We start from the raw sequence: 24,698 nt of genomic DNA, 5'->3' as shown, positions 1-24,698 counted from the left end.
TTACGTATGATTTATAAGTAGGATATAAAGTATGTATTGTTTATTCTCAACTCAACTCAACTCCACTTTATTTATATAGCACCTTTCATACATAAAAACGTGCAGCCAATAGAATAACAGAGATACAGAAAACAACAGCAATGGTAAAATTATAAAAGGCATGAATACAAATAAAATACTTAAAGATAAGATAAAATCAACACAGTAAATTAATAAAATAAGTAATAGTGGAAAGAAAAGTTAAAGATAAGGTAGAGTTATCAAGATCAGATGAACACAAGAAATAGATAATAGATAAATAGATAAATAGAAAATCAAATAAGATAAATATATGTTAAAGCAATGATTCAGATAATCATGATGAAAATAAGAATGCAATTATTAATGCCAATAGTTTGCTTACTCATTGTGACACAGACAACTAGACAACAGAAGCCTCACATAGTACGAAGTTAGAGGAGTAATGTATACAAGGATCATACTATCATAACCATGAAACTCATTTTAAGAGGGAAATTTTCAGTCAACAATATGTGACGTCAGCTCCGGCTAAGCCAATCGGTGTCCTCTGTCACTGCAGTCCGGTGGTAGTGGGAGGAATAATTTAGCTGTGGTTTAAATAGCGAGGCACCCTTGAGCAGAAGATTCAAGATCAGATTTGAAGAGAGAGCCACCGATAATGTGTAATATGAGGACTGACACGTAGCGGACTAAAACTGTAAAAAAGGACGATTGGTGTTAACATTTGGATGGCGGAAATATCCCAGAACGAAAAGCGAAATTCATAAATAATGTAAGTAGCACTGCTGGACCGTAGGCTACAGTAACCCTCCGTAAGGAGAATAATTCACATCCGAATTGAACATTTATGCAATAATATCCTATAACTATGGCTCGAGCGTCCTCCTCCACGTTTGTTTGTGCGTGTTGTAATGTGCATTTGTTTGAATGAAGGCAGAGCTGCAGACTGCAGAGCCTCACCCCGTGTGCAGATGTTTACATGTCGCCTCACAGGCCACACGGGATACTACATACATTATCACCCGCGTATTATTATTATTATTTCATAGGCTTATTGCCTTTATGTTTTCGTACATATAAGTTGTTGTCCAGATTTAGAGTAGGCATAGATTTCACCTCAAACAAAAATTGTATTTTCTTATTCATTCAGAAAGAATATGGTATGAGTCTGCATGAAGAAAAAAAATGAGTTTTATTATTAATCAGAATGACATATTGATGATGAGTCCAAGCTGTATTAGTTAGTAATCCGAGAGTGTCAGACTGCTGCTCTTGTCACATTACATTTAATTGGATAATCCGTCACATCATCATCATCATCTGTCTGTTAATCCCTCAGCCTCTCTGCCACCTCTGTGTGCCTCTGTATTTGTATGTGCTGTATCACTTTGTGTGCTGCGCTGACACTGACTCTTAAAAAAAGCCTCTGTTGTGTTTGGTGGTTTCCACAATAGGTCTGAACAAATGTTGTTGATATAGCAACAGCAGCTTTTTAGACAATGTTCTTTTAATATTGTGTTATTTCTGCAGTATAAGCAATTGCAGCAATGGTATTGCATGACACTGAATGACCCACAGCCTTGACTCATGATTGGTTTTATTACATAATGGGGAAGCTTTGTGATTGGCTGCGAAACAGAGATTTCTCAGAAGACTGGGCAAGGCTTAGGTTGTGTGTGTGTGTGTGTGTGTGTGTGTGTGTGTGTGTGTGTGTGTGTGTGTGTGTGTGTGTGTGTGTGTGTGTGTAAATGGTTTACACGTGGTCAATGTTGACAGTGATAGTAGTTCTGTAGCACTTGGAGAAATAGTTCTTGAGCATGTGTGTGTTTGACACCATGTCAACAAAAGGACAAGAAAGAAAAAAAGGGTCAAATAATTATGTAACCATTGCTACGCTTTCCTACTCCTGGTTCTTTAGCAAATACTCACACTTACTCTGGTTGAAGTCTCACTTTAACTGCTAAAAATAAAACATATTTTCACATCAGTTGCTTCAGGTCATAGAAGATTCCTTGTTTTTTCCTCTAGGTTTTGAGATGCCTGTTTCTCAGATCTCTGTTTCCATCTTTTACTTTGATCTCTGTTCATAACTTTGAAAAGAAGTCAACAGTTTTAATCAACAAAAAATCCTCAAAATAGCTTCTACGGGTCAAATAATCCACAGGCTGCCACTCTGAACAGTTTAATTCATAAATGCTTTATTTTAAAGTAAATCATATGAACCTGAATATTGTAATACAGGTGGAAAGTGTCCTGGTGTCATAATAGTGATATATCCCTTATATTGGAAAATGTATCTCGATTAATTCAGTTTTAAGCAGGAAGAGAAGTCCAGCATATTCAAGAAGTACGAACGTTTAAATTAAGTCCTTGGTATTTTTGTGTCGTGTGATTTCAACTAGGTTTGATGAGGCTCTGTCTGGAAGCACACACAGTGATGTTGTGTTTTGTGTTGGTAAAGCAGGCTAGTCACATGGGTCAGACGCTTGGTCATTAAAGCAGAGGAGTCCTAATCTGCGATTCACATAAATGGACGCTAACAAGTCATCCTCATCATTAGACGTTCCTTACATGGCCTGCCAAAAAAAATTGGGCCATCTGTTTGGCAGGCCTGTAACAATGTGTGTGTGTGTGTGTGTGTGTGTGTGTGTGTATGTGTGTGTGTGTGTGTGTGTGTGTGTGTGTGTGTGTGTTAGATGCCATTATCTGAGTCAGCACAAACAGGTGGAAATAATGCAGTAAATTATGTCACACTGTCTTATTCCCTGCATATTTTCTTCTTCTTAAGCCTCTTCACCTTGTAGTCTCTCTCCACTGTGTGACCTCACACGTCCCTTGAATCTATCCAAGTCATTTAGTAGACTCCTATGTGTCAATTTAGAACTACTTTCAGTCATGTTAAACCTATAAAAGACAAAGTGGTACATCTTCTCTATGCTGAACTTTTTATGTAGATGTTTAAGTTGTGTTTTTTTTAACAAACAAACCCCAGCAACAATCTCATTCTACCTTCTTTTACAGTCAAATGTTTCACTTGATGAGGATATTTGCAATGGAGAATGTAAAGGAGGTCTATTTCTGCAGCATACAGTGAATCACTTTGACTGACACCTACCCTGCAGCAGCAGTTCCAGGCATTTAAAAGAACTGCTGTACACAGAAAAAACAACTCTTGTCGGGAAAGGTTACATTTGGTTGTTTAGAGAATAAGTTTCAGTCTGTTTCACAACCAGCAAAAAACTTGTCACATGAGCTTTAATAGCAACACAGGTTTAGTGTGACACATAAGTGGTTCTTTCCCATTGCTCTAGATGAAAAGTGTTAGTTGTCATTTTACGAAATCATCATTTCATCACCAACTTTCATTGCTTTCACATCCACAGTCAGACCACAAGTAGTCTTAAAGATTTTCTTTCTTTTGGACCTTTCACTTGACAGCACAAAATAACAACTAATCTTTCTACAGGGTTGTCTTCTGAGTTTTTTTTTATTGTCCTCCCTCTCCCCGTGCTCTCTGTCTGCACATGGTATCAACAACCACCCATCTTGTAGACCAGTAAATACATTTCCCCTGTCTGTGTGTCTCTCTGAAGCCATGTTTGGCAAAATAGACAGAGAGCATTAAAGGCTATAATTCAGAGAGGCTGGCACAGCACCACATGATTACTCTCATCCCTGATGGGTTGGATCTACAGAGAGAAAAAGGGGCTGTTGGTGTTTTATATTGTTTTTGATTTTAACAGAAACAACAGAATTTGTTTACAGTTTTACACTGAAACTAATTACAGCCACAAATATATGAAATGCTCATCAACACAAGAATAATAAATAAAGGATTCTGACACTGTTTTAGCAACCTGCTAAATAACTTAGATTGCACAGTAGGCTGGTATTTAGTAGGCTGGCAGTATGGCCTTGCTTGTAAACGAACTCTCACTTTTGTAAAGGGTTTGACCCCTGACACCCTATAGCTGCATAACAGGTCATTTTCCCCCTGGTGTGTGTTTCTCTGTTTTTGGTAAAGGCCTGAAATATAAATATAATAAAAATCAAAAAGAGAAGAACACTTGGGATTTTTTTTGTTGCAGGAAAGTAATTAACAACTCTCTCCCTTCCTTCCTCCTCTCCTGTGTGCTTCCAGTCACAGACCATGAACTATGTGGGTCAGCTGGCGGGTCAGGTGTTCGTGCAAGTCAAGGAGCTCTACAGGGGACTCAACCCTGCAACACTGTCTGGATGTATAGACGTCATCGTGGTGAGACAGCCTGATGGCTCCCTGCAGTGCTCCCCTTTCCACGTCCGCTTCGGCAAGATGGGTGTGCTGCGGTCTCGTGAGAAAGTGGTAAGATTATAGGGTGTCCCCTTCCCCATGAACTCTCTCTCTCTGTATTGGTCGATAATCCCTGTCTTGTATTTTTCTGAGATTTCTTACATGTGAAAAATGCCACACAAGGTGAGGTGACTATAAGGTGACTAGCAACATTGACACAAACATAATGTGTCCTTGTAACTGAGTTTTGCTTCTACTAAGAGTTTTAGCCGTCAGTAGAGAACAGTAAAGTGGAAGGCCTTTCACGTCTTTTGTAATATGGCCCTACAAAGAAAGATATATCAGCTCACAGTGTATCATCAGTCTTTTTGTGTATATAAGTTACATTCAACTTACATATTAAAGGTTACAGTGTTCAGGCTGTAAGTTTCAAACCTGTTTAACAGCTCTTTATTGTGTCGTGCAGGTGGACATAGAGATTAATGGAGAGCCGGTGAGTTTGCACATGAAGCTGGGGGAGAATGGCGAGGCCTTCTTCGTCAAAGAAACCGAGAACACTCTGGTGAGTTATGAGTGACAGTGTCTTTACTCGGACTTTGTAAACACACTCTCATACATAGGTCACAATATATTTTTAGTCATGCATGTCATATTTTAGGCATGACATGAGTGACTGAAATATAGGCAGCATGTGGATTTGACTGGGAACACATTTAGCTTGAAATGTGACAGTTGTAAAAGACGTCTTTACTTACTACAAAAACACAATGGGATTATAGTAGTTTTCCTGCCAAGACAAGCCCAGGGAAAGCAGAAATGTGCCCCTCCTTAACTGTAGTCTGAAATGCACCATGAGATTTAGGAGATTATGTTCTGCCAGACAGCTGCTGGAGGAGGCTTCAAAGTATTTTTTTTTTTTTTACAGTGAATCGCCTGTTAAAACTGTGCTGTAACAGTGAGCTTTACTACTAAACAACACAGTGATCACACAGATAAATTAAGTCATAGGTGAACAATGCATAAAAGAATTTGCATGGAAAGAAACTGCCTACTTTGATGTAAAAAGATGAAGTATGACATAGTAAGTTCAGTTTAAAAGCTTGTAAAGCTTTATATCTGGGATTGACGTTACAGCCCGGGGAAACAGGTCATGCATGGTAGAAAAAACAGTATGTGTGTATTCAAATTAGCTAATGCAGCAAACCTTAAAGGAAACATTATAAATGAAATACCTGCAATGCAAGCCCAGGTTTTGATAACCAACTTCATTCAAGTTCAAGAATGCAGCACTGCAAGACAAACAAGAAATAACATAAAAGAGTACAGTGATCAGGGGGCAAGTGTGTAGATACAAAACAAAGGCGGGGTCCGAAAAAAACCTATGGTGTAAACATTAAACACTGTTATAATCATATGATGGTATAAAGTAAGATATCCTCTCATTGAGATGGTTAACCTTACCAGTGAAATAACAAAGGAACAATGTGACACCATGCGGTTTGAAATAGAAAACTAAGTTACATAGCAATGTGCTGATCTGAGAGTCAGACTTGATCACATCAGCAGAAATATAAGCTAAACATCAGAAAGGAACAGAAGAGTCCGACCTTGAGTGGCATCCTGTGTACCAGAATAACTTTAGTTTCCTGGAAATAAACCCATCATGAGAGACGGACAGCATCAACAGATACTGATCAGTCAGAACACACAGACAAAACCAAGGAGGGTGTTTGGAAAATGGAGTTGTAGTTTTAAAAAAAGTGGATTTTTTTCTATTTCTGCAGCATGGCCTCGCCTGCTGTTCGGTAATAAGGCCATGAGTTGTTTAAAGCTGTCTGTCCATGCATTGGTGCTAGTAACTCAAACGTTTTTTTCTATTTCACGCTTCTGATTTATATATGTGCATGTGAAATGCATCTCCTTTATCAGCACCAGAGTTCAAGGTTTTTTCCTCTGCCATCTCCAAACCCATGGGCTGTTTACAGTCCGGCTGGTATCTTTAGAAACAAGAAATAAATTCAGTGTTGAAAAACAACTTCTAAGAGTTGATATTAGCTTCACTTGTATGCAGAGGTCTGTTTGAAGACACCGATTGTAGCTAAATCATCCCACTATCCATGCCTTTTGCTCTTCATACAGCTTGCTGAAATGCTGTTAATACTTGATGATACTGCTCGTACTACAAACAAAAACCAGGACACCTCAAACAATTCCAGTCCTGCACCTACAGATTCTGGATTAAGTCCTGTGTAGGAATGCACAAACATTATATGTATGCAATTGCAGCCCCAAAGGACTCTTATGAGAGAAGCATCCTCCATGTGAGTCACTGTGTAAAAGAAGTGATATGTATCCAGCAAAGAGCAGGACAGAAAGGAGAGACGCAGAACACTAGAGGCACTCTATAGCCTCAAATATTGAAATGCAGTGTTAAGCTGGTGTTACTGTATCAGCACTTTATTCTGTAGTCCTCTAGCATTGCAACAATCTCATGTCAATGTGACTAATACATTGTTTAGGTGTCAACTAATAGGGTTAGGACAAACTAATTATAAACCACTTATCTGCCAAATGTAAATACTAATGTACTGTTCAAGACATTATTGAAGGCCTTGCTAAATATCTTTCCATGTCAGATCATGTTACATGACAGTTTGTTCTGCACAGAAACTAATCTGAGCAGGGAACATGTCCTTTTGTTTTGACAACTGATTCTGTAAAGTGATAGGTGAGAATTCATGGGAAGATGTAGTGGTGATAGGAAGGAGGGAGTTGCATGCTACAGAAAGAAACAAGACTGAGAAGTAAGCTTAATGAGAGTTGACTATGTCAGGAATTAGGAGGAAAATATCCTAACTCTAATTCCTAATCTTTAGGATTACATGGTCTAACTCTGCTTTCATTATTTATTCTGTCAAAAATGGGAAACCTTTTCATATCGGAATGTATTAAAGGCTGTTTGGCTTCTTTAGAGTGGGTCCTGGAAGAGAATTCTATCTGAAAGGAAATAATCCCTCAAGGATTTATCAAATTCAAACAAAATCAGAGAACTAAATGCTTATTCTGTTTGACCTGGCCCGTCACAGTGTTTAGGCCCTGTTTCAAATCCTCTCCTTGACCCGACTCTCTCCCTGCATAGTGGAAAAGCACCACAGGGCTATTTATAGCTCTGCCAAATTCATCTTCATCTACAGTCTGTGGCACACAGACTGCAAACAGAAACTGTCTGTCCCTTATCTGTATGCTGTGCATACAGACAGGGAGACAGTAAAAAGGGTCAGATAGAAATACACACTAAAGGAGGAATAGGACAAACAGTGAACAGAGACATAGACCAATAACACATACAGCACATCCTGTACAGCAGCAAAGCACAGGGTGACTAAACAAAAAAGGGATGAAAGACTGCCAGATATAGTAGCTTATTCAATAGAATGGAAATCTTTAAGTCAGTAACAGCCTCACTGGCCTCATAATAAAAAAATGATTAACTACATTTTTGAACAAGCCCTTGGCGCTGAGCCCAGTCCTGTGTGCCTCTCTAACAACCAATCCCCCCTCTGGCTGTAAAGTCATATATTGAGGATTTGTTCCTTCTTGTTTGCTGGCAGATCAGAGATCTTGCACATGAAACATCAATAAAGCATTCCAGCAGAAATTAATTTCCAGGTTTGAATATCAGACATTTCTGAATATCTGCGGTTCAAGAAAAACAGACATGGTGTAATTTATCTTGATGTGGTTATGTTTAAGTGCCTCGACAGACAAGAACATAAAAATGAAGTTTATTTCTTGTTTGTCTCATCTTTTGGCTGTTAATCAACTATCAGTTCAGTGTGACCAATCTCAGCAAGTTTAAAATAGTCCATGATATTCTCTGAAATTGCATCATGTGATGGAGTCTTTGCTGTAATACTTGATGCCTGCAAAGGGACTTTTTCAAAGATTACATATTCCTAGGACGCATGTTGATTTAGTTTTGTTTTTCACAGGTCATGTGTTAGCTTGCACTGTTCAGATCATCTCTTTCTCTTTCTCTCTGTGTCTCTGTGTGTGTGTGTCTCTCTTTGAAGTATTTCTCTTTCTGCAGAGTCAATATGGTGAGAGTAGTGTGGCAGGAAGCTCTGTGTGATTTTCCTAATCTAGGCTCTAAACCAAATTCTCACCAGATTAAGAAAACACACTCACAGATAAGCTTTTCTGACTCATCAATAAGTGAAACTCAGATTCCGTTCTGCCATCCTGGATTTCTTTGGCTTATTGTGAAGGCATATTGTATTTTTTAGCCAAAATTAAATGCCTCAAGTACTCTACATGACATTGCCATGAAATATGAAGCACGCTTTCATGTTCCCTGTCAGACTGAGACATGCTTCAGTGTTGTTGATCGATTAGATTTTCGTTAGCCAAAACAGTGCTTTGTGTAAGGCTCTGATAGGCACATTTTGTTATGCTAGGAGGCTAAACTAAGATGGTATAGCTTTACATCCTCATAAAGCATGAAGCCGTACACTATTGTTTACCCACTTTATTGTTAACATGTTCTTTTACAGAATAACTTGCCAAATCCAAATCATCTAACATAAAATAGTGTAACTTTAAGTTGAAGTATAAATGAAAACTTTTTTTGTATAATGACCTCTGATGATCATGTTATTATCCTCCATTGACAGGAAGTAGTTCCGGCATACCTCGCCACCTCACCCATCATGTCAGTGGGCGAGCAGTTAATGGAGTCCCAGCTGGGCCGGGGCAGTGCGCGTCACCACGGTAGGCCCCTGTCATACAACTTCTATTTTTGGATTATTCAGACTATTTAACTATTTTTAAGGACAGTTGTCTTACTGTTCTGTCTCATTACACAGACACAATCCCATGCAGCTCACTCCCAGTTCAAAACTTGGGACCACAGCAAAGTGACAGCGGGGTGAACAAGAAGAGGAGAAAGAGGAGGAGGAAGGCCCGACCAGATGCAGGTGGAGGAGTGGTGAGGAGAGAGGAGAGCGGAGAAGAGTTTTCGGATGAAGAGGACATGTTTACCATTGACCTGAGCTCAGATGAGGAGAGAGACGGGGAAAGCAGCAGGTGTGTGCATGTGTTCATTATGAATTCTAAAATGTGTGTGAAATTTATGGACTTCCAGGAAAGAGAGAGAGAAAAATACCTTGGCACTTCCAGTATTTCTAGGCCTTGGGTGTATTATCACATTTTTAAAATTTGTGTGTGACAGAGAAAGAGGGAGGGAGACACACTGAGAGAGAGAGGGAGACACACAGAGAGAGAGAGAGAGACAGAGAGAGAGAGAGAGAGAGAGAGAGAGAGAGAGAGAGAGGTTATTAGATGTCAGTCTATTCTAACCCTGTGGTAAACAACTTTCGTCAGCAGTCAGAATGTTGTTTGTGGAAAAGGTGAACCAATGCCAATGATTCCTTGTTGTCTGAAACCAGGAGACAATTGTCTTCTGTTTTTATTGCTAAAATGAGTGTGGGATTGCTTTTTCCAGCTGTCTGAAACAGCATTCACATTTGCACCATATGAATCAGAAAAACAAGAAGGACACTGTGTTAGTGCTCAAACACGAATTAGTCCAATTTCAGAGGTGCTGTCTGTGTGGGTGGGTCTGAGGATCGACATGTCAACAACTTGTGACCAGACTGAAACATTCAATAGTTTACCATGGCATTTTGTCATGTTTCTCTTTGGTAGAATTGGAATAGCTTTGGTAATTCACTCAGTCATAATCAAGGGACTTAAACAGGTTGAACATTTTCACACAATCGACGACTTTCCCGCAATCCTCGTCTTTTCTGTCTTTATGTCAAGTAGGGAAAAACAGAGGAAGGAGGACCCAACTGCAGATTTAAAACAAAAGGTTTTAATAAACAAAATAAAAGTCTAAGAAACTCGATCCAAAAAGCTCAAAATAAAACACTGGGAAAAAAAGGTAAAGCAACACACAGAGAACAGAACAGAGACGTACAATGATCGAACACAATCAACGCAGGTGTGGAACACAGGACACAGGTGAAACTTATGTGGTTAATCAAAAAAAGGAGGGAAATACACAAGGGTAGAAAGTAAAACTAAACTGGAAACACAGGGATCAAGATAAATAGGCCAGACTAAAACACAAGAAAATACACAAAGGACGACAACACAAGACATGGATCACTAAACACAAAGAAGACAAAGGATAACTTATAAAACAGAATGAACACTGGGAGGAACGAAGGCATGAAACACAAGGAAAAAAACTAAGCTAATCATGAACTCATTAGACTAGTTCCAATTAACAAAAAACAATAAGCATATGCTGAACTTACATTTAAACAGGCTGACAACTATATCTTAAGTCTCTGTATGTACATCACATTTAGACCATCACTGAGCTCTAGCATGACTTCAGACTTTTAGCTTTGTTAGGATTGGTTCATTGATTTTAATTAAGATAAAAGGACAGCAGCAGATCATGGCATGAATTTACAACAATCAAATTTCAGTTATTACAAATGGCAACAAGAAAGGCAAAAAAAGATAATTAAAAGCCAGCTTACTGAATTGGGTCTGTTGGTAAGATTCAAATAGAAAGGCTCAGGACACTGAAAAAAGTTACATTACTAGAAATGTTCCTTCCTTTGGCAGGAAACTGTTTGTTACCCAGAAAAACACTCTCCCATGGAACAAACTATTACATGCAAAATTATTTCAATAGTTGAAGTAAAATGGTAAACAGCTTGGAGAAATAAATTAATGACAGAGCCTGCGTGTGTGTGCATGTTTGCATTTACATATGCACGTGCAAAGCCCTTTAAAAACAAATGTGTTTTCAGGACACTCTCCAGGGATTCATCCTGTTCCCACAGTCTTCCTTCTGTCTCTTTGAAATAATGACTCACAATGAATTCTTACTGCAGAGGTTCAGAGACTATTTAAGGAAGTTTGCCCCCATCAAAGGATGGGAAAATTCCTGAAACCCTTAAAGGCATGCACAAATATGTTTCCGATTAAAGCTACTGCACAGGGTTTTTATTAGCTTACGGAACAGACTGAAATAAATATTGAGGTCTCTTTCTGACCTACAAAGAGACCATCAGTGACGAGATTGATTATTTCTTTACAGTTGTTTGTCTAGAACTGCTAGCGGGGCGTAGGTGTCAGTGGGTTGATTAACTGCTTGCTACTGTAAAAGTTTTCTGGGGCACCAAAAGCAGCACAAACAGAAAGTTCCTCCCAGGAGCTCTAAGGCCCTGCTTGATACTGTACTTGATTTTAGGCTGTTTATGATGTGTGGTTACCGTCAAATAGGCTGAGAATATCTCATAGGTGTTTTTCAAGGTTGAGGTAAAGAAGTTACTACATGTGGAAGTTATTACATGTGGATGCCTAGTTTAAATCTATTTTAATTATGTGCTGAATTGCAAAGACAAATGTTTTCACAAATGTGCAAAGAATTTAAAACAATTTAGGTGTGCATTTATGACTGATAACTTCTTGCATGTGTGTGTGTTCATCAGACCTGTGTATGGGGATCAAGGGTCTACACACACACGCCCCAGCACTGATTGGATCCGCTCACAGAGGTATTTTGACACTAAATTCACACACACAGAAAAATATGTTCTGATAAACTAGTTTTCTACTTTATCATCTGCCTTTAAACTCCTCTTATTCAGTTCTTCTGTTGATGTTTAGTCTGTTTAAATTGTGCTTTGCCTTTAACACATTCTCTGTGCTCACAATGATGATGATAATCTGATTCACTGTCTCTCTCCATTTGCCTCCACCTTTCTTGTTTTTGTGCGTCTTCTCTGTGTCTTTTTATCTGCCTGTAGTAAAGGTATTCAGGAGACTCTCTCCATCCCTCCAATGTGTGGTCTGTCCATCTCTTGTCCTCAGCAGACCTCTCACTTCCCTTCCTCTATTAGGTATCACATTTAATTTGAGCCTCTCTGATCCACTGAAAAACCCACTTATTGCATAAATCAATGTCAACATGAAATTATGAAAATGTGTTTAATCATGATTTCTGTTTCATGCTTTTATGTGCTTGTTAGTTCATGTCTTATTTGTCCTGCTCTCAAAAGTTGATGTGAATGTTAAAATCACTGAATGGTACTTAGGTGTTTCATAAGGATTACCATGTGATCTAACTCATGTGTCTGTGGCTTCCCTAGTAGTCCTGATGATTCTCGGTCATCAACACCAAAAAGCGACTCAGAGTTAAACAATCAGAACAAAGACAACCCTGAGATGCTGTGGACCTGGGGGGAGCTGCCACAGGCTGCACAGGTACTTTCATATTTCAGTCAGATTATATAAACTAATGCATGTAGACATAAGTAAGGATGCTTTCTTTCTTTGCTTCATCTGATATAATAGAGGAGGCAAGCTTTAAGACCTACACCAGCCAGTCAGCAGGGGGAGCTCTTTAGGGCTTACAAAATTAGGGCACACTGATAACTGTTTTTCCATCCTTTCTTTCCATATACAGTCAATGTCAGGGACACATAGCCAACCATGAAATATAAACATGTTGCTTTTGCAGCTCAGCTTTTGCACTGATTTGATAAGTTAAGCCCAATGTGTACATATGTGAGCATGTAGCATGCTGGTATCTGAATGAGAGATACAATTGAATTAGAAATTAGATTAGAATGATAATTATGGTTGAAAAGTCCTAAATATTGACTGATATGTGTTCTTTGTCTTCCCTTCGTTCACAGCCATCCTTCCTTACTTCCCACCAGAAGCAGGATCCAGCCTCAGCAGTCTCCATCCCAGTGTCTACCAGCACTCACTTCAGAGCCATCAATGACACTGAACCCCCCTCCCTTACTCTCTATGCTCCCCAGCCAGGAGAGACTCAGAATGGAGACAAGGACACTAAGACTGGGCACAGGGTTGGAGGAGGGCAAGGTAGTCAAAATTGTTTCCATAATACAGCTATATTAGAGTGTATTTAGTGAGACAGAATTGCTTATTCATAGCAGGAACTCTCAAGTTAATGTCTTTTATATCATAATTTTGTTTTTCTAAATTATCTTTATTAAGAGAGAGCAGTGGATAGTGTTGGGCCACTGTGTGCAGAGATGGAAAGTATAACAGCTGGCTCAGCATCTCCAAGGATGCTCCTCGATCACCTTGACGAAGGTAGAAACAGAGGAAGCCCCATCAGAGGAACAGATTCACCATCCAAGAGGAAAGGTAAAAGTTCTCCACCAAAAATAGTGCAAAGGCTTTTCTCAACATCAAAGTGTCTGTATGTTGCAATATCATCATTTATGTGGGCTCCTGACTGATTTCTGTATGTCTCAGAAAAGAGAAGCCAACACCTGGGTGAAGATGGCATGTACCTTGATGACATTACAGAGCTGGAGCCTGACGTTGCCGCTCTGTACTTCCCTAAAAGGTTCAGTAAAGAGCAAATATTCATGTGTCAAACGTGTCTGTGCATGACTTCAAGTGTGAATAGTAAAACACACTCCTTCCAGGAAACACACCTACTGTACTGAGGTATTTCATGGGGTGTAATAAACTGTGTGGTGTCAATCATGGAGGAATACCAAAGAGTTCAGAAGACTCTCTCTGGCTAGACTTACTGATCGGACAGGTTTTTTGTATATAGCACCTAATCATAACAAAAGTTAATCCCAGGACACTTTACAAAAAGAGCAGGTCTAGACCATACTCTTGACTCAACATTAATCTAACATGAGCAAACATTTAGCAACATTTGTAGTTGATAATATTATAAAGCTCAACAACATCATCAAAACAGAGGTGCAATGACAGGGTCTCTCTCTCTCTCTCCTACATTAGTGATGGAGGCAGCAACTCTATGAAATTGGACTCAGAGATGATGATGATGGCAGTGCGCAGTGCTAACCAGTCCCCACAGTCAGTGGGAAGCAGTGGGATGGACAGCGGTGTCGACAGTTTGTCAGACCAGATGGGGGACCTGCCTCATGTTGCCATCTCTTTGTGTGGAGGACTCACAGACAACATAGAGATCACAAGAGGTATGACGAGGAATGTGTGAGAGAGGGATGACAAACTCATGGAGCTTTTGAATTTGTATTTTATAGAAAAAATTTTTATGTTACCTGTTATGAATAAACAAACATACCATAAGAAAATGTACCTGTTGAACATATTTCTGTTAACCTGTGCATTATCTTGTAACAGACCAGTTCCAGGAGAGGGCAATTTCTTACCAGCAGTTTTCTGAAAACCCTTCTTTAATCGATGATCCTAACCTGGTGGTCAAGATAGGAAACAAGTACGTGCTGCTATACTTTATTCACTATGTAATGTTATATCTCTGATCTTATAATCTCATGCACAACAGAAAGTATTAAGTGTCATAAAGCAGTCATAATTCTTCCTATAGAACGAAATGTGTGAGTTGTGTTTTGCAGATAGAAGGCCAAGGTGTAAAGAAGCGCTAATAGCGCCCTCTGTCATATATTTCAGGTACTACAACTGGAACACAGCAGCTCCTGTCATGTTGGCCATGCAGGTCTATCAGAAACCACTGCCGCAGGTAAGAACACCACAGTGATAAACACAAATCAGTGCTCTCATTTGTTACCAGGTGATTGTAAGTTACAATGATTTTGTTTATGGCATTGTTGGTAGAAAGGAACTACAATGTAATATTAAATTAACCAAAAATATCTGCAAAAAGTACCTATATGAAGAATTCTTCTTGATGATCAGTTATAGTATGATATAATTATGGAAGAGGATTAGGGCCACTGTAAAAAAAAATGAAGGTCTATTTTCGTATTATTATTATTATTATTATTCTGAGAAAAAGTCAGAATTTTTTACTTTAATCTCAGAATTCGATACCCTGTGCAATATCCCTGCCACTTCAACATCCTGTACACAATACCTTCATTCCCAGTGCTTTTGTACAAGCGAACTGTAACTATTTTGCATTTCTGTATATACTTATTATTAATCCAAATTATATTATTTCATTCATATTTATATCTTCTTTTATTCCTTTTTTTCTATTAATATTTTGAATTTTTCATACTGTGTATAAGAGCATTCTGTAACAACTGAATTTCCCCCAGTAATAAATAAAGTATTTCTGATTCTGATTCTGATTCTGACTTTTTTCTCAGAATTCTGACTTTAATCTCAGAATTCTGACTTTTTTCTCAGATTAATAATAATTTTAAAAAAAAAATTTACCTTAATTTTTTTTCTTCCAGTGGCCCTAATCCTCTTCCATATATAATGACTGGATTAAAATGAACAATATTTCTCTTCCAAAGATAATGATTTAGAAGTATACTATGGTGCTATTGTAACAATGTTGAACACTTAAATACACACATTTTTAAATTATAATTCTTTATGTTCTGTATCGGTCATCTGTTGTATGGTGTTGCACCTGTCCTTAAAAAGGAGCAGTTAAAAAAACTAAATGTAGATCAAAACTATGATAGTGCTGCAAGAGGCAAACAGTTGTTTGTTGCAGCGGTGCAAAGTCATAATAACTTTATTGTAATTTGAATTAACTTTAATTTGAGTATTTTATTATATTTGTATGGTTATGTTTGCTGTCTGTTAGTGTTCTGCAACCCCCTACATCACTCTCTCCTGTGCACTCCTAGCATTTTGCAAATATCTTTCTTTGGTTTGATGTTTCACTTTGGTTCACTGTTAATCATTCGCAAGAGTCCTCTCATTAAGTCATGGAAAAACAACAAGATAATGTGTTTTTGTATTTCTTACCAACATAATTAATCCAGTTCTTTAACTACTAATAAACACAACATGTATTTGGTTTGAACACATCATTAATGAGTGACTCTGTGACTGAAATTGGTTGTTTGTGAACACTCATGTGAAAGCTTCTCTGGTCTTCTACCACCACAGAGAAATGTGACTTTGAATCTCTTTTCCTAACACTATGATAATTTTCTATTCCCCCCTCTTTATTTTTTCTGGTTTTATTTAATTTTTCTTCTCCCATAATCCATTCCATGTTTGTGTGTACTAAGTGTTGGTGTTTGAGTTATGTGTTTTCGGCTTTTGGCCTCTTCTCATACTGCCTCCCTGGTCTTTTTGGCTCCAGTCCTCCCCAGCCTGTATGATGTTTTAATGCTTTGCTTAGCATTGCTTGCCTTGCATGAGTTTGTCTCTCTCTCTCTCAGTACTTCAGTAACCATTTCCAGCCTTTATTGATCCACCTTTTTATGTCTCGTATGTCTCTTTCTGTAGCTTGTAATGTTTTCTTTCTCATGAGTTTTTCCTCTGCTATCTTGTCTCATCATTCAATAGTTTCTTCCCTTCAGGTTTTACTTCCATCATTTGCTTTTTGCTTGCATGCTGTTCAACTTTCACCTGTAACTGCCTTGCTTTTGGCAGTTGAGTTCCAATTCAGAATGGTGTGAAATATGTTCGTTTTTGTTTTTTTTACTTTACATTTAGAATTTTTATTTTATGCTCTTTCAGTTTGTTTCTTCAATTTTCTATTTACTTGTGTTCTCTATGTTGATTTGCTTTGAGTTTATTGTCATCAGTTTTGTGTTACACTTTCAGTCAGTTTTGAGTTGTATGTGCACAATTGTCTTCAGGCCTCAGTGGAGAGCATCATGAAGGACAAGATGCCAAAAAAAGGAGGACGCTGGTGGTTTTCATGGAGGAGCAGGAACAGTGACTCCAAATCCGTAAGTACACGGATACACATGCTCTTTGTAAATTATAAGCCTTCATAATATAGGAATATTTTATTCATATAAGTCACTGATGACCTTGTGCACCACAGGAATCAGTGATGGAGGCAGGGGGAGACCAAGGAGAGAGCTCACTCACAATGCCCTCAGTGAACAGGTAACATTAAACAAACTGCGACCTTTGTTTGCTTGTCTAATCTGCCTCCTCTTAAATTCAATTAAACAATTTGTCATGTTTTTCCCATACCAAACTGATTGTCTTTGATTATTCAGAGTGAAGGATGAGTCATCCTCCAGTGATGAAGAACACAGATTGTCCAATCAGGCATCAGGGTCCTGCCTGTCTGATCCCCTCATGAGTTCAGCCAGTATTTGCTATAAGAAGACTCTACGGCTCACCTCAGAGCAGCTGGTATGTGTTTCTGCAGTTGGTTTTGCCCTTGACGGGGAGAGACGCATTTAAAGTATTTGAGCTCTGCAGTGACTGCCCACAAAAGTTGCAAATGGTTCAAAACAGTGAAGCAAGAATCCTGGCAAAGCAGCATTTGTGCTTAAATAACAAACATGCATACACCGTGTTCCCTTTGGCCAGACTGAGGCTTTAAGTCTCAACATATGGTATTCTTGGCAATTCTCTATTACTGCAAAAATGCGGACATATGGTTGGCAACATTAAGGAATCTTCTAAATAAATCTGTTATCCCCTCAATTTGGCAATGCACCAAGTCAGTGGACGAAACGTTCCTCCCTGAAATATGTGCTGTTGCAGCCAATTTAAGAATCCTGTTACAAATTCTGCACTGAAGGTCACTACATTAGAGAAAAGCCTTTCTATTTTTGTCTTCATAAAGTTTTGACATGGATTCTATTTTAATCTTTATGCTGACAAGAAAACCATTCTACTGATTATTTCATCGTTTGTATGGCTAAGTTCTTTCATTTACTGTGCTCACTGATTAACACTGTGTGCTTGTTTATAGGCTAGCTTGCAGCTAAAGGAGGGTCCTAATGAGGTCGTGTTCAGTGTGACCACTCAGTATCAGGGCACCTGCCGCTGCCATGGCACTATCTATCTCTGGAACTGGGATGACAAGATAGTCATCTCAGATATCGATGGGACAATCACAAGGTAAGAGAAAGCAAGTCTTGCTTCTACTTTTTTTCTTTAAAGCTAATTAGTGAGACTTCCTTGTGTCAGAAAAATCAGCCCATAGCAGAGGACAGTTCAGATTTTCACCAGCAGGTGTCATGTTTTACATTTGTGATGGTTGACTTACTTTGATGAAGTGCATCTGTATTGATTGTGTTGATGTTGCCTCCAGGTCAGACACACTGGGTCACATCCTCCCCACACTGGGTAAAGACTGGACACACCAGGGAATCGCACGTCTCTACCACAAAGTCAGCCAGTGAGTGCTTCCTTACAATCCGCACAATTTTGCTCTGAGCACAGCAGAAAAAACTGCTCTCATAGTCCAGCCATCACTTCTATCTGTTTTACTGGTTTCCTGTGCTGTCGGCATGATTCCTATGCTCTATTATTTAAACCAGCGTGGACATCGAAGAAGCTCTCTCTTTCTTTCTCTCTGTTACAGGAATGGATATAAATTCATGTACTGTTCAGCGAGGGCTATTGGCATGGCTGATATGACACGAGGCTACTTGCACTGGGTCAATGAGAGGGGAACCATGCTGCCATTGGGCCCAGTGCTACTCAGTCCCAGCAGCCTTTTCTCTGCCTTGCACAGGTGAACATCTTCAAAAGTGCTTCATTAAAATAATCTGAATTTGGGGCACCGGTAGCTTAGCTGTCTAAGCAAAACTCCTATAGGGAGGCTATAGATCTTGTCACAGAGATCGCAGGTTCAACTCCCGGTCACGACCATTTGCTGCATGTCTGCCCTGCTCTCTGCTCCCCACATGTCCTTCTCCCTTCAGCTGTCCTAAAATTAATGCCGAAAATGCCCCAAAAATCAAACATTAAAATCATCTGAATTTATATGGTTGCTCAACCAAAATGTTGGTATCATAACTGTTAATCATTGGAATATTCACAGCAGCCAGTAATCACATATAGCGCAGTTTTTTTCCTGTACATTGAAATAATGCCATGACATATTGCTGTTGTCATTTATAAACATGGTTACTGTAGTTTTAGGAAGGATTGGAACAAATTTGCATTATGGATAAGCTACAAAGAGTATAATATCTGTGATGTCCTTGACAGTGAATGTGTTACATGTCTCGTTTTGTAGGGAGGTGATTGAGAAAAAACCAGAGAAGTTTAAGATCGAGTGTCTCAATGACATAAAGCACCTTTTCTACCCTAACACTGAACCTTTCTATGCTGCTTTCGGCAACAGAGCTACGGTGAGATGGTTGTTTAAGTCTTTAAGTGCATTATGTGATGTTATGAGAGTAATTACTTGTGTTCATCGTGTGAAATAATTAATTGTGTTGGCCTTATGATGGCTGTACAATGTGGGTGCTTCTTGCTTTTGTTGGCAATACTGACTGAAAACGTGTGTGTTTTCAGGATGTGTATTCCTACAAAGAAGTGGGAGTTCCTTTGAACAGGATTTTCACTGTAAATCCTAAGGGGGAGCTGGTTCAGGAGCACGCCAAAACCAGCATCTCTTCGTAAGCTCACTCTTTGTTCGACAAATTCTCATCCATGTAGTCCTACCGTGTACACAGCTGTGCACAGATGTTCGACTGTCTAGTCTCTGCTTTTGTGCAGCTTGTGTCAGTAAATGCTGGTTTGTGTCTCTCTCAGGTTCGGTGGTCTGTGTGAAGTGGTTGATCATGTTTTCCCCATCTTGGGTCAAGATGATGGAGCAGGCTTCCCCCGTGATGACACCTTTGGCCAGTGCAACTATTGGAACGAACAAGTTTCTGATGGCACCAACCAGGAAGAAGACCTACCACAGCCCCTTGAAACAAGCTGAGGAAACCCAGATAAATCCAGCACTGAGGATGCAGCTTTTCTCCACATTGCAGTCAGTGGTATTCTGATTACAGTGTAAAGCTGGCTGCTGTGATAAGGATTAAGTATGCTGATTATTATATGATCAAAGACTAACCTGAGAATTCAGCCAAAAAGCTTACACTGAGCTATCAGGAAGGATGCCACTTATAATACGTTACTGAGATTACTTATTCAAAGTATATGAATGTCTTTCACAGTCCTCCAATAACAGTGTCAATACAAACTGCTGGGTCCTTTGCAAATAGGACCCAGAATCTCAGATACATTTCAGCAGCTACTTTGGAGTGAGGCCAACTAATGGTTCTTCCTGAGGTCAACACAGGGACTCACATATAACACATATATAAGTGCACTGATTCACATAAACATATACAGAATCATTCACACAAATATACCACAAATAAACCCATACACAGTACACCCCCTCAGTATGATGCCTGTCACTGCACGTTTTATAAGCCAACTAAGAGCTAACTACATTCAATTATCTATGTTTTTTCTGGTGGATTGTAAAACTGGCATACACCACTATAATTTTGACATGTTGGAATAGTGGTTTAGACACACTATAACTTTTTAGAGTGTTATATCAGACGTGATATAATAGAAAAATGTACTAAAGCTGAGGGAAGCATCCATGGAAATCTACCAAAACATCAAATCTTACCATATAATGAAACATAAAATGCTTCACAGAAATTCTCAACCCACCAGTTTAACTACACAACTGGCTTCAATGACTGACATGAAAGTCATTGAAATGCACAAGAACTAATCAAATCGCATATAAAACTGTTGTCTCATTACTCATTTGTAATATTTTTCAAGAGCTGTTTTTCCCCAGTTACACTTACAAGCAATATTTTCACTGAAAAGTAGGGAGTAGGGACTTGCTTCAAGTTTTCTTTACTTAAACGTTACTTTACTGACCTCAGGTGTGACAGCACAACACTTTGCAACACAAACAGCACTTCACTTTACAGTTACATCATTCAGATCATGCAAAAATAGCACAGAAAGTGTAACCAGTCACCTCCTGTGCAACGTGTGTGGTCCACTGACCGACAGACTGTGAAAAATGTGACTATGGCACATTTTCTTACCAGGGTACAGTGACAATACTCAAGATAAATGCAGTGCAATGCAAATAACGTCAGTCTGTTTTTATATTTTAACTCCAATGACATGCTAGAATATAATGTATGAATCACTCATGTGTATGTTATTCTAATGACTAATGCTCATCAATGCAAATACTGTACAGCCCTTATAGGACATACAGTCAATTATTTTTAGTTTTGTAATGTTATTACTGTACAGATCAAAATACTTTTACAGCACTTATCTGTTTTGTAGTGAGATTTAAAAAGAGTCCATTCAGATGCTAAACAAATTCTCTACTCAAACACAGCTACTTTTTGGTTGTTGTTCTGCATATATCTTTTTAAATCTTTCATCAAATCCTAATTTTTCTTCTCACTGATCATTTGAATCTACTGTACTTCATTTCTATGACATGGAAATCAGTTTATTTTAACCACATGTATAACTTTAAATGGGAAAACCACTGTAAATAATAATTAACATACATTTTTAGAAAATATTAAGTAAACTATAAAAAAATTAAAAAAAAGTATGGATATTTAAAATACTTTGTTAGTGGTGCTCATTCAAATGCACTTGCAGCCATACAATGCTTTTCTACCAGCTGCCTCTGGTCGTACTCAGAGGTGGAAGTTTCACAACAAAGTGACCACTAAAGCAAGAGGTCAGCTTGCAGTGTATTAGACAAACCAGTGGGTTGATTTATTTTTAACTCTTGCATTGTGTTTTATTCTTTCTCAACAAAATGTTTGATGATACCTATACCTCTTGCAACAAACAGAGGAATACTACCACCTCACATAAAACCTCCTCTGTTCATGTTATTGCAAAAATGTTTCGTTCTAAGCAACTTTGAATGCAAAACTGTTTCAAGAAATGGTAAAAAAAAAAAAAAAAAGTTCTCAAAGTAAATCATCTGATTTTAGTTCAAGTGTATGAGGATCTTTGTACTCTGCATTTAATGTATCCCATATCTAAAAAAAAAAAGGTTGAAAAAAAGCAGAGTACTGTCAATGAGCCCTCGGTTGTTTGTGACTGAGTCTTATCTGATGTTATATACTCTGTGTGTATATGTTTGAGTCTGTACTGTGAATGACTTTGTCTAAAGGAAAAACTAATCAGGAATTAACCTTGAGTTAGATCTAAAGATATTGATAACATGCCTGTAGTCCAGAGTGGTTTGTGAGGGAGAAAAATGCAAAGGACGCATGCTGTTGTAAAGTGAGGATGCATATTTACATGGATGTTATGATCACTGTCGAATAACTAGATCTTTTGCCTCATGTACCTCGGTTTAACAAAAGAGAAAAGGTGATTGCGTATTTTGGCTTACAAATCTCACAATGCTAAAAAAAGTTCCCTGCAATTAGGGTATCAATCTGAAACTATGACTATAAGGCTTGGCATCATTTATTGGTGTTTTTAGTATATGGGACTTGTAGACATGTTGTAATAATTCAGGCTCTAAGTACAATCTGATCAGTTTTGAGATCAGATTTTTCTCAACATCATGTGAAAAAAGTAAAACAATGTCAAAAGTGTAAGTTCTTTTGAAATAAGTCAAAAAGAGAAAATGCTTTCCTCTTTTAATGGAACCATGCGCGTCCCTATCGTTTAATGTGAATCATCTTTTAGATGTTTAGCATCAAATTCTTTCTATGAAAGATTTATTTAAGCTCTGGATCAGTTATCCAGTCCTTCTCTGTGTTGACATGGATATTGTTCTAGTTTGCCATCCCATGTAAAACAGCAGCCTATGATGCAGTGTGCAGTGCAAGCTATAATGAACAGCGTCTGTACAATGGACACATTTTTCAATAAACTCAAAGGTGATTGCTTCTTGATGTTTCTGGCTCTTGATGTGACTTTCTTGTTCTCTCCAGAGAGAGAGAGACAGAGAGAGAGAGAGAGAGAGAGAGAGAGAGAGAGAGTGCTCTGCAGTTTACTGTATTTGTGTCCTAATTACTTGATTAACTATACCACAATATTTAAATACAATATGAACATAATTATAAACATACCATATGCAAAAATTAAAACTACCCACATGTTTTGAATATTTACATTGATAAATATTGAGTGCATATGTTTGAGAAGAAAGAAGAAGAGAAGAAGAAGAGTTATGCAGATGACTATTATTATTATACATATTATATGTATGTAGCAGTGTTAATGATTCCTTTTGCCATTACTTGCCACCGTTTGCCATTAACTACCACTGACTGACTTTATTTTGGCAATTTATTTTTGTAAATACTGTTTGTAATGCATAAGTATCAGCATTTCACTGGGAATGATGAGCACCCCCTGCAGACTCCAGTGTTTAAAGGGATAGCTTTTTTAAATATATTTTTTAAGGGTGGGGTTGTATGAGGTAGTATTCAATAGTTAGTGTATTACCCACAGGGAATGCACACCCTTTTTTTTTGAGAAATTAGCCTGAGGACTAGAACAGAAACTATAGGCTGTCAACAGCTACAGACAGGATCAAAGCTACTTTGTAATTAAGGTGATATTAAAGGTGACATATCATGCAAAATGGACTTTTTAATGGTTCTCTACCTGAAATATGTTTCCCTGGCATGTCTACAAACCCCCCGAGAATGAAAAAAATCCATTCTGCCCCTGTTTTGATTTCTCCACCTTTCTGTAAATGTGTGTGAAACGAGCCGTTTCAGACTTCCGTGTTTTTGTTATGTAACAACAATATCCGGTCTGTCACGGAGTCAGAGCTCGGAGCTTGTTCAGCCCATAGACTGTATAAAATAATACTGAATCCCCCCTAGGCATGCTAGTTGTAGGCTGTCTTAATAAACACAAAGGTCGGTTTTACTCCCCACATCTGCAGATTTGAAGATATAGTGGATGATTTTTACTTATCATGGATAAGTGCTAGCGCTAGTTAGCATAGCCACATAGCTACATGTTCGTAGCTGTGTACCAAGACACACGTCGACATACTGATAAATAAAACAACAAGAAACACTAAATCTGTGACCAATGGTTCAGAAAGGTCCTGCTACAGGCGCCTCTCCGTCAGGATCAGATTCTGGATCAGATTCAGAGGGTTGAAGTAACGTGATCTCTGAGCAGCCGTGTATATTCAGCCAACATGTAAACATTAGATCAACGTGCTGGACAGCCGAGGCACATCCACTTCCTGAGGGGGTGTGGTCAGAGAGAAAACAGAGTGTTCTGAGGAGGATTGAAGAAGAGGGCTTTTCAGGCATGTCAAAATTTGATTTCAAAGTGTTTTTTTGAGCATAAACTTTAAAGACATGTTTTGGGGACCTCTTAGACCAATATATATTGATGAAAAAAGCGTGATATGTCACCTTTAAGAAAGTCCCATCCATTTAACGGTGTAAGTGTACGTTCTATTCAGACATTTTTAAGCACTGGTAGCTGACTAGGGCCAGAGATATACTAGCCTTAAACCATGCGCATGACGGCTGCTGTGTGTTCCTATTGCCTGACGGGCATTCACGTTCTAAAAGATTGATGCAACATGAATGGAAGGGGCAGTGTAGGAGCAGAGGTTATGTGACCAGGCCAACAGAGCAGCAGGGACAGCGATGAGAGGAAATTCTAAGGCCAAGCTGTTAGACCGGTCTGGAAT

The 24,698-nt window shown here is 38.6% G+C and overlaps 1 protein-coding gene across 1 annotated transcript; it reads left to right on the top strand.

Moving 5' to 3' along the window:
* The first annotated feature begins 648 nt into the window (after window positions 1-648).
* lpin1 (lipin 1) lies at window positions 649-22,923 on the top strand. The gene is made up of 23 exons (XM_034679483.1): window positions 649-793; window positions 4,163-4,363; window positions 4,758-4,853; window positions 8,965-9,061; window positions 9,157-9,376; window positions 11,806-11,871; window positions 12,124-12,216; window positions 12,466-12,580; window positions 13,015-13,207; window positions 13,343-13,495; window positions 13,607-13,700; window positions 14,111-14,310; window positions 14,477-14,570; window positions 14,765-14,834; window positions 16,888-16,980; window positions 17,079-17,143; window positions 17,260-17,398; window positions 17,967-18,115; window positions 18,309-18,395; window positions 18,582-18,734; window positions 19,242-19,356; window positions 19,523-19,626; window positions 19,763-22,923. Exons 2-23 carry the CDS (start codon window positions 4,172-4,174, stop codon window positions 19,932-19,934), a joined length of 2,760 nt encoding a protein of 919 aa, XP_034535374.1. The 5' UTR covers window positions 649-793; window positions 4,163-4,171; the 3' UTR covers window positions 19,935-22,923.
* The last annotated feature ends 1,775 nt before the right edge of the window (window positions 22,924-24,698 follow it).

The sequence above is a fragment of the Notolabrus celidotus genome, chromosome 3 (genome assembly GCF_009762535.1).
Source record: "Notolabrus celidotus isolate fNotCel1 chromosome 3, fNotCel1.pri, whole genome shotgun sequence".
Taxonomy (NCBI): Eukaryota; Metazoa; Chordata; class Actinopteri; order Labriformes; family Labridae; genus Notolabrus; species Notolabrus celidotus.
This window is presented reverse-complemented; position numbering and strand designations above follow the sequence as displayed.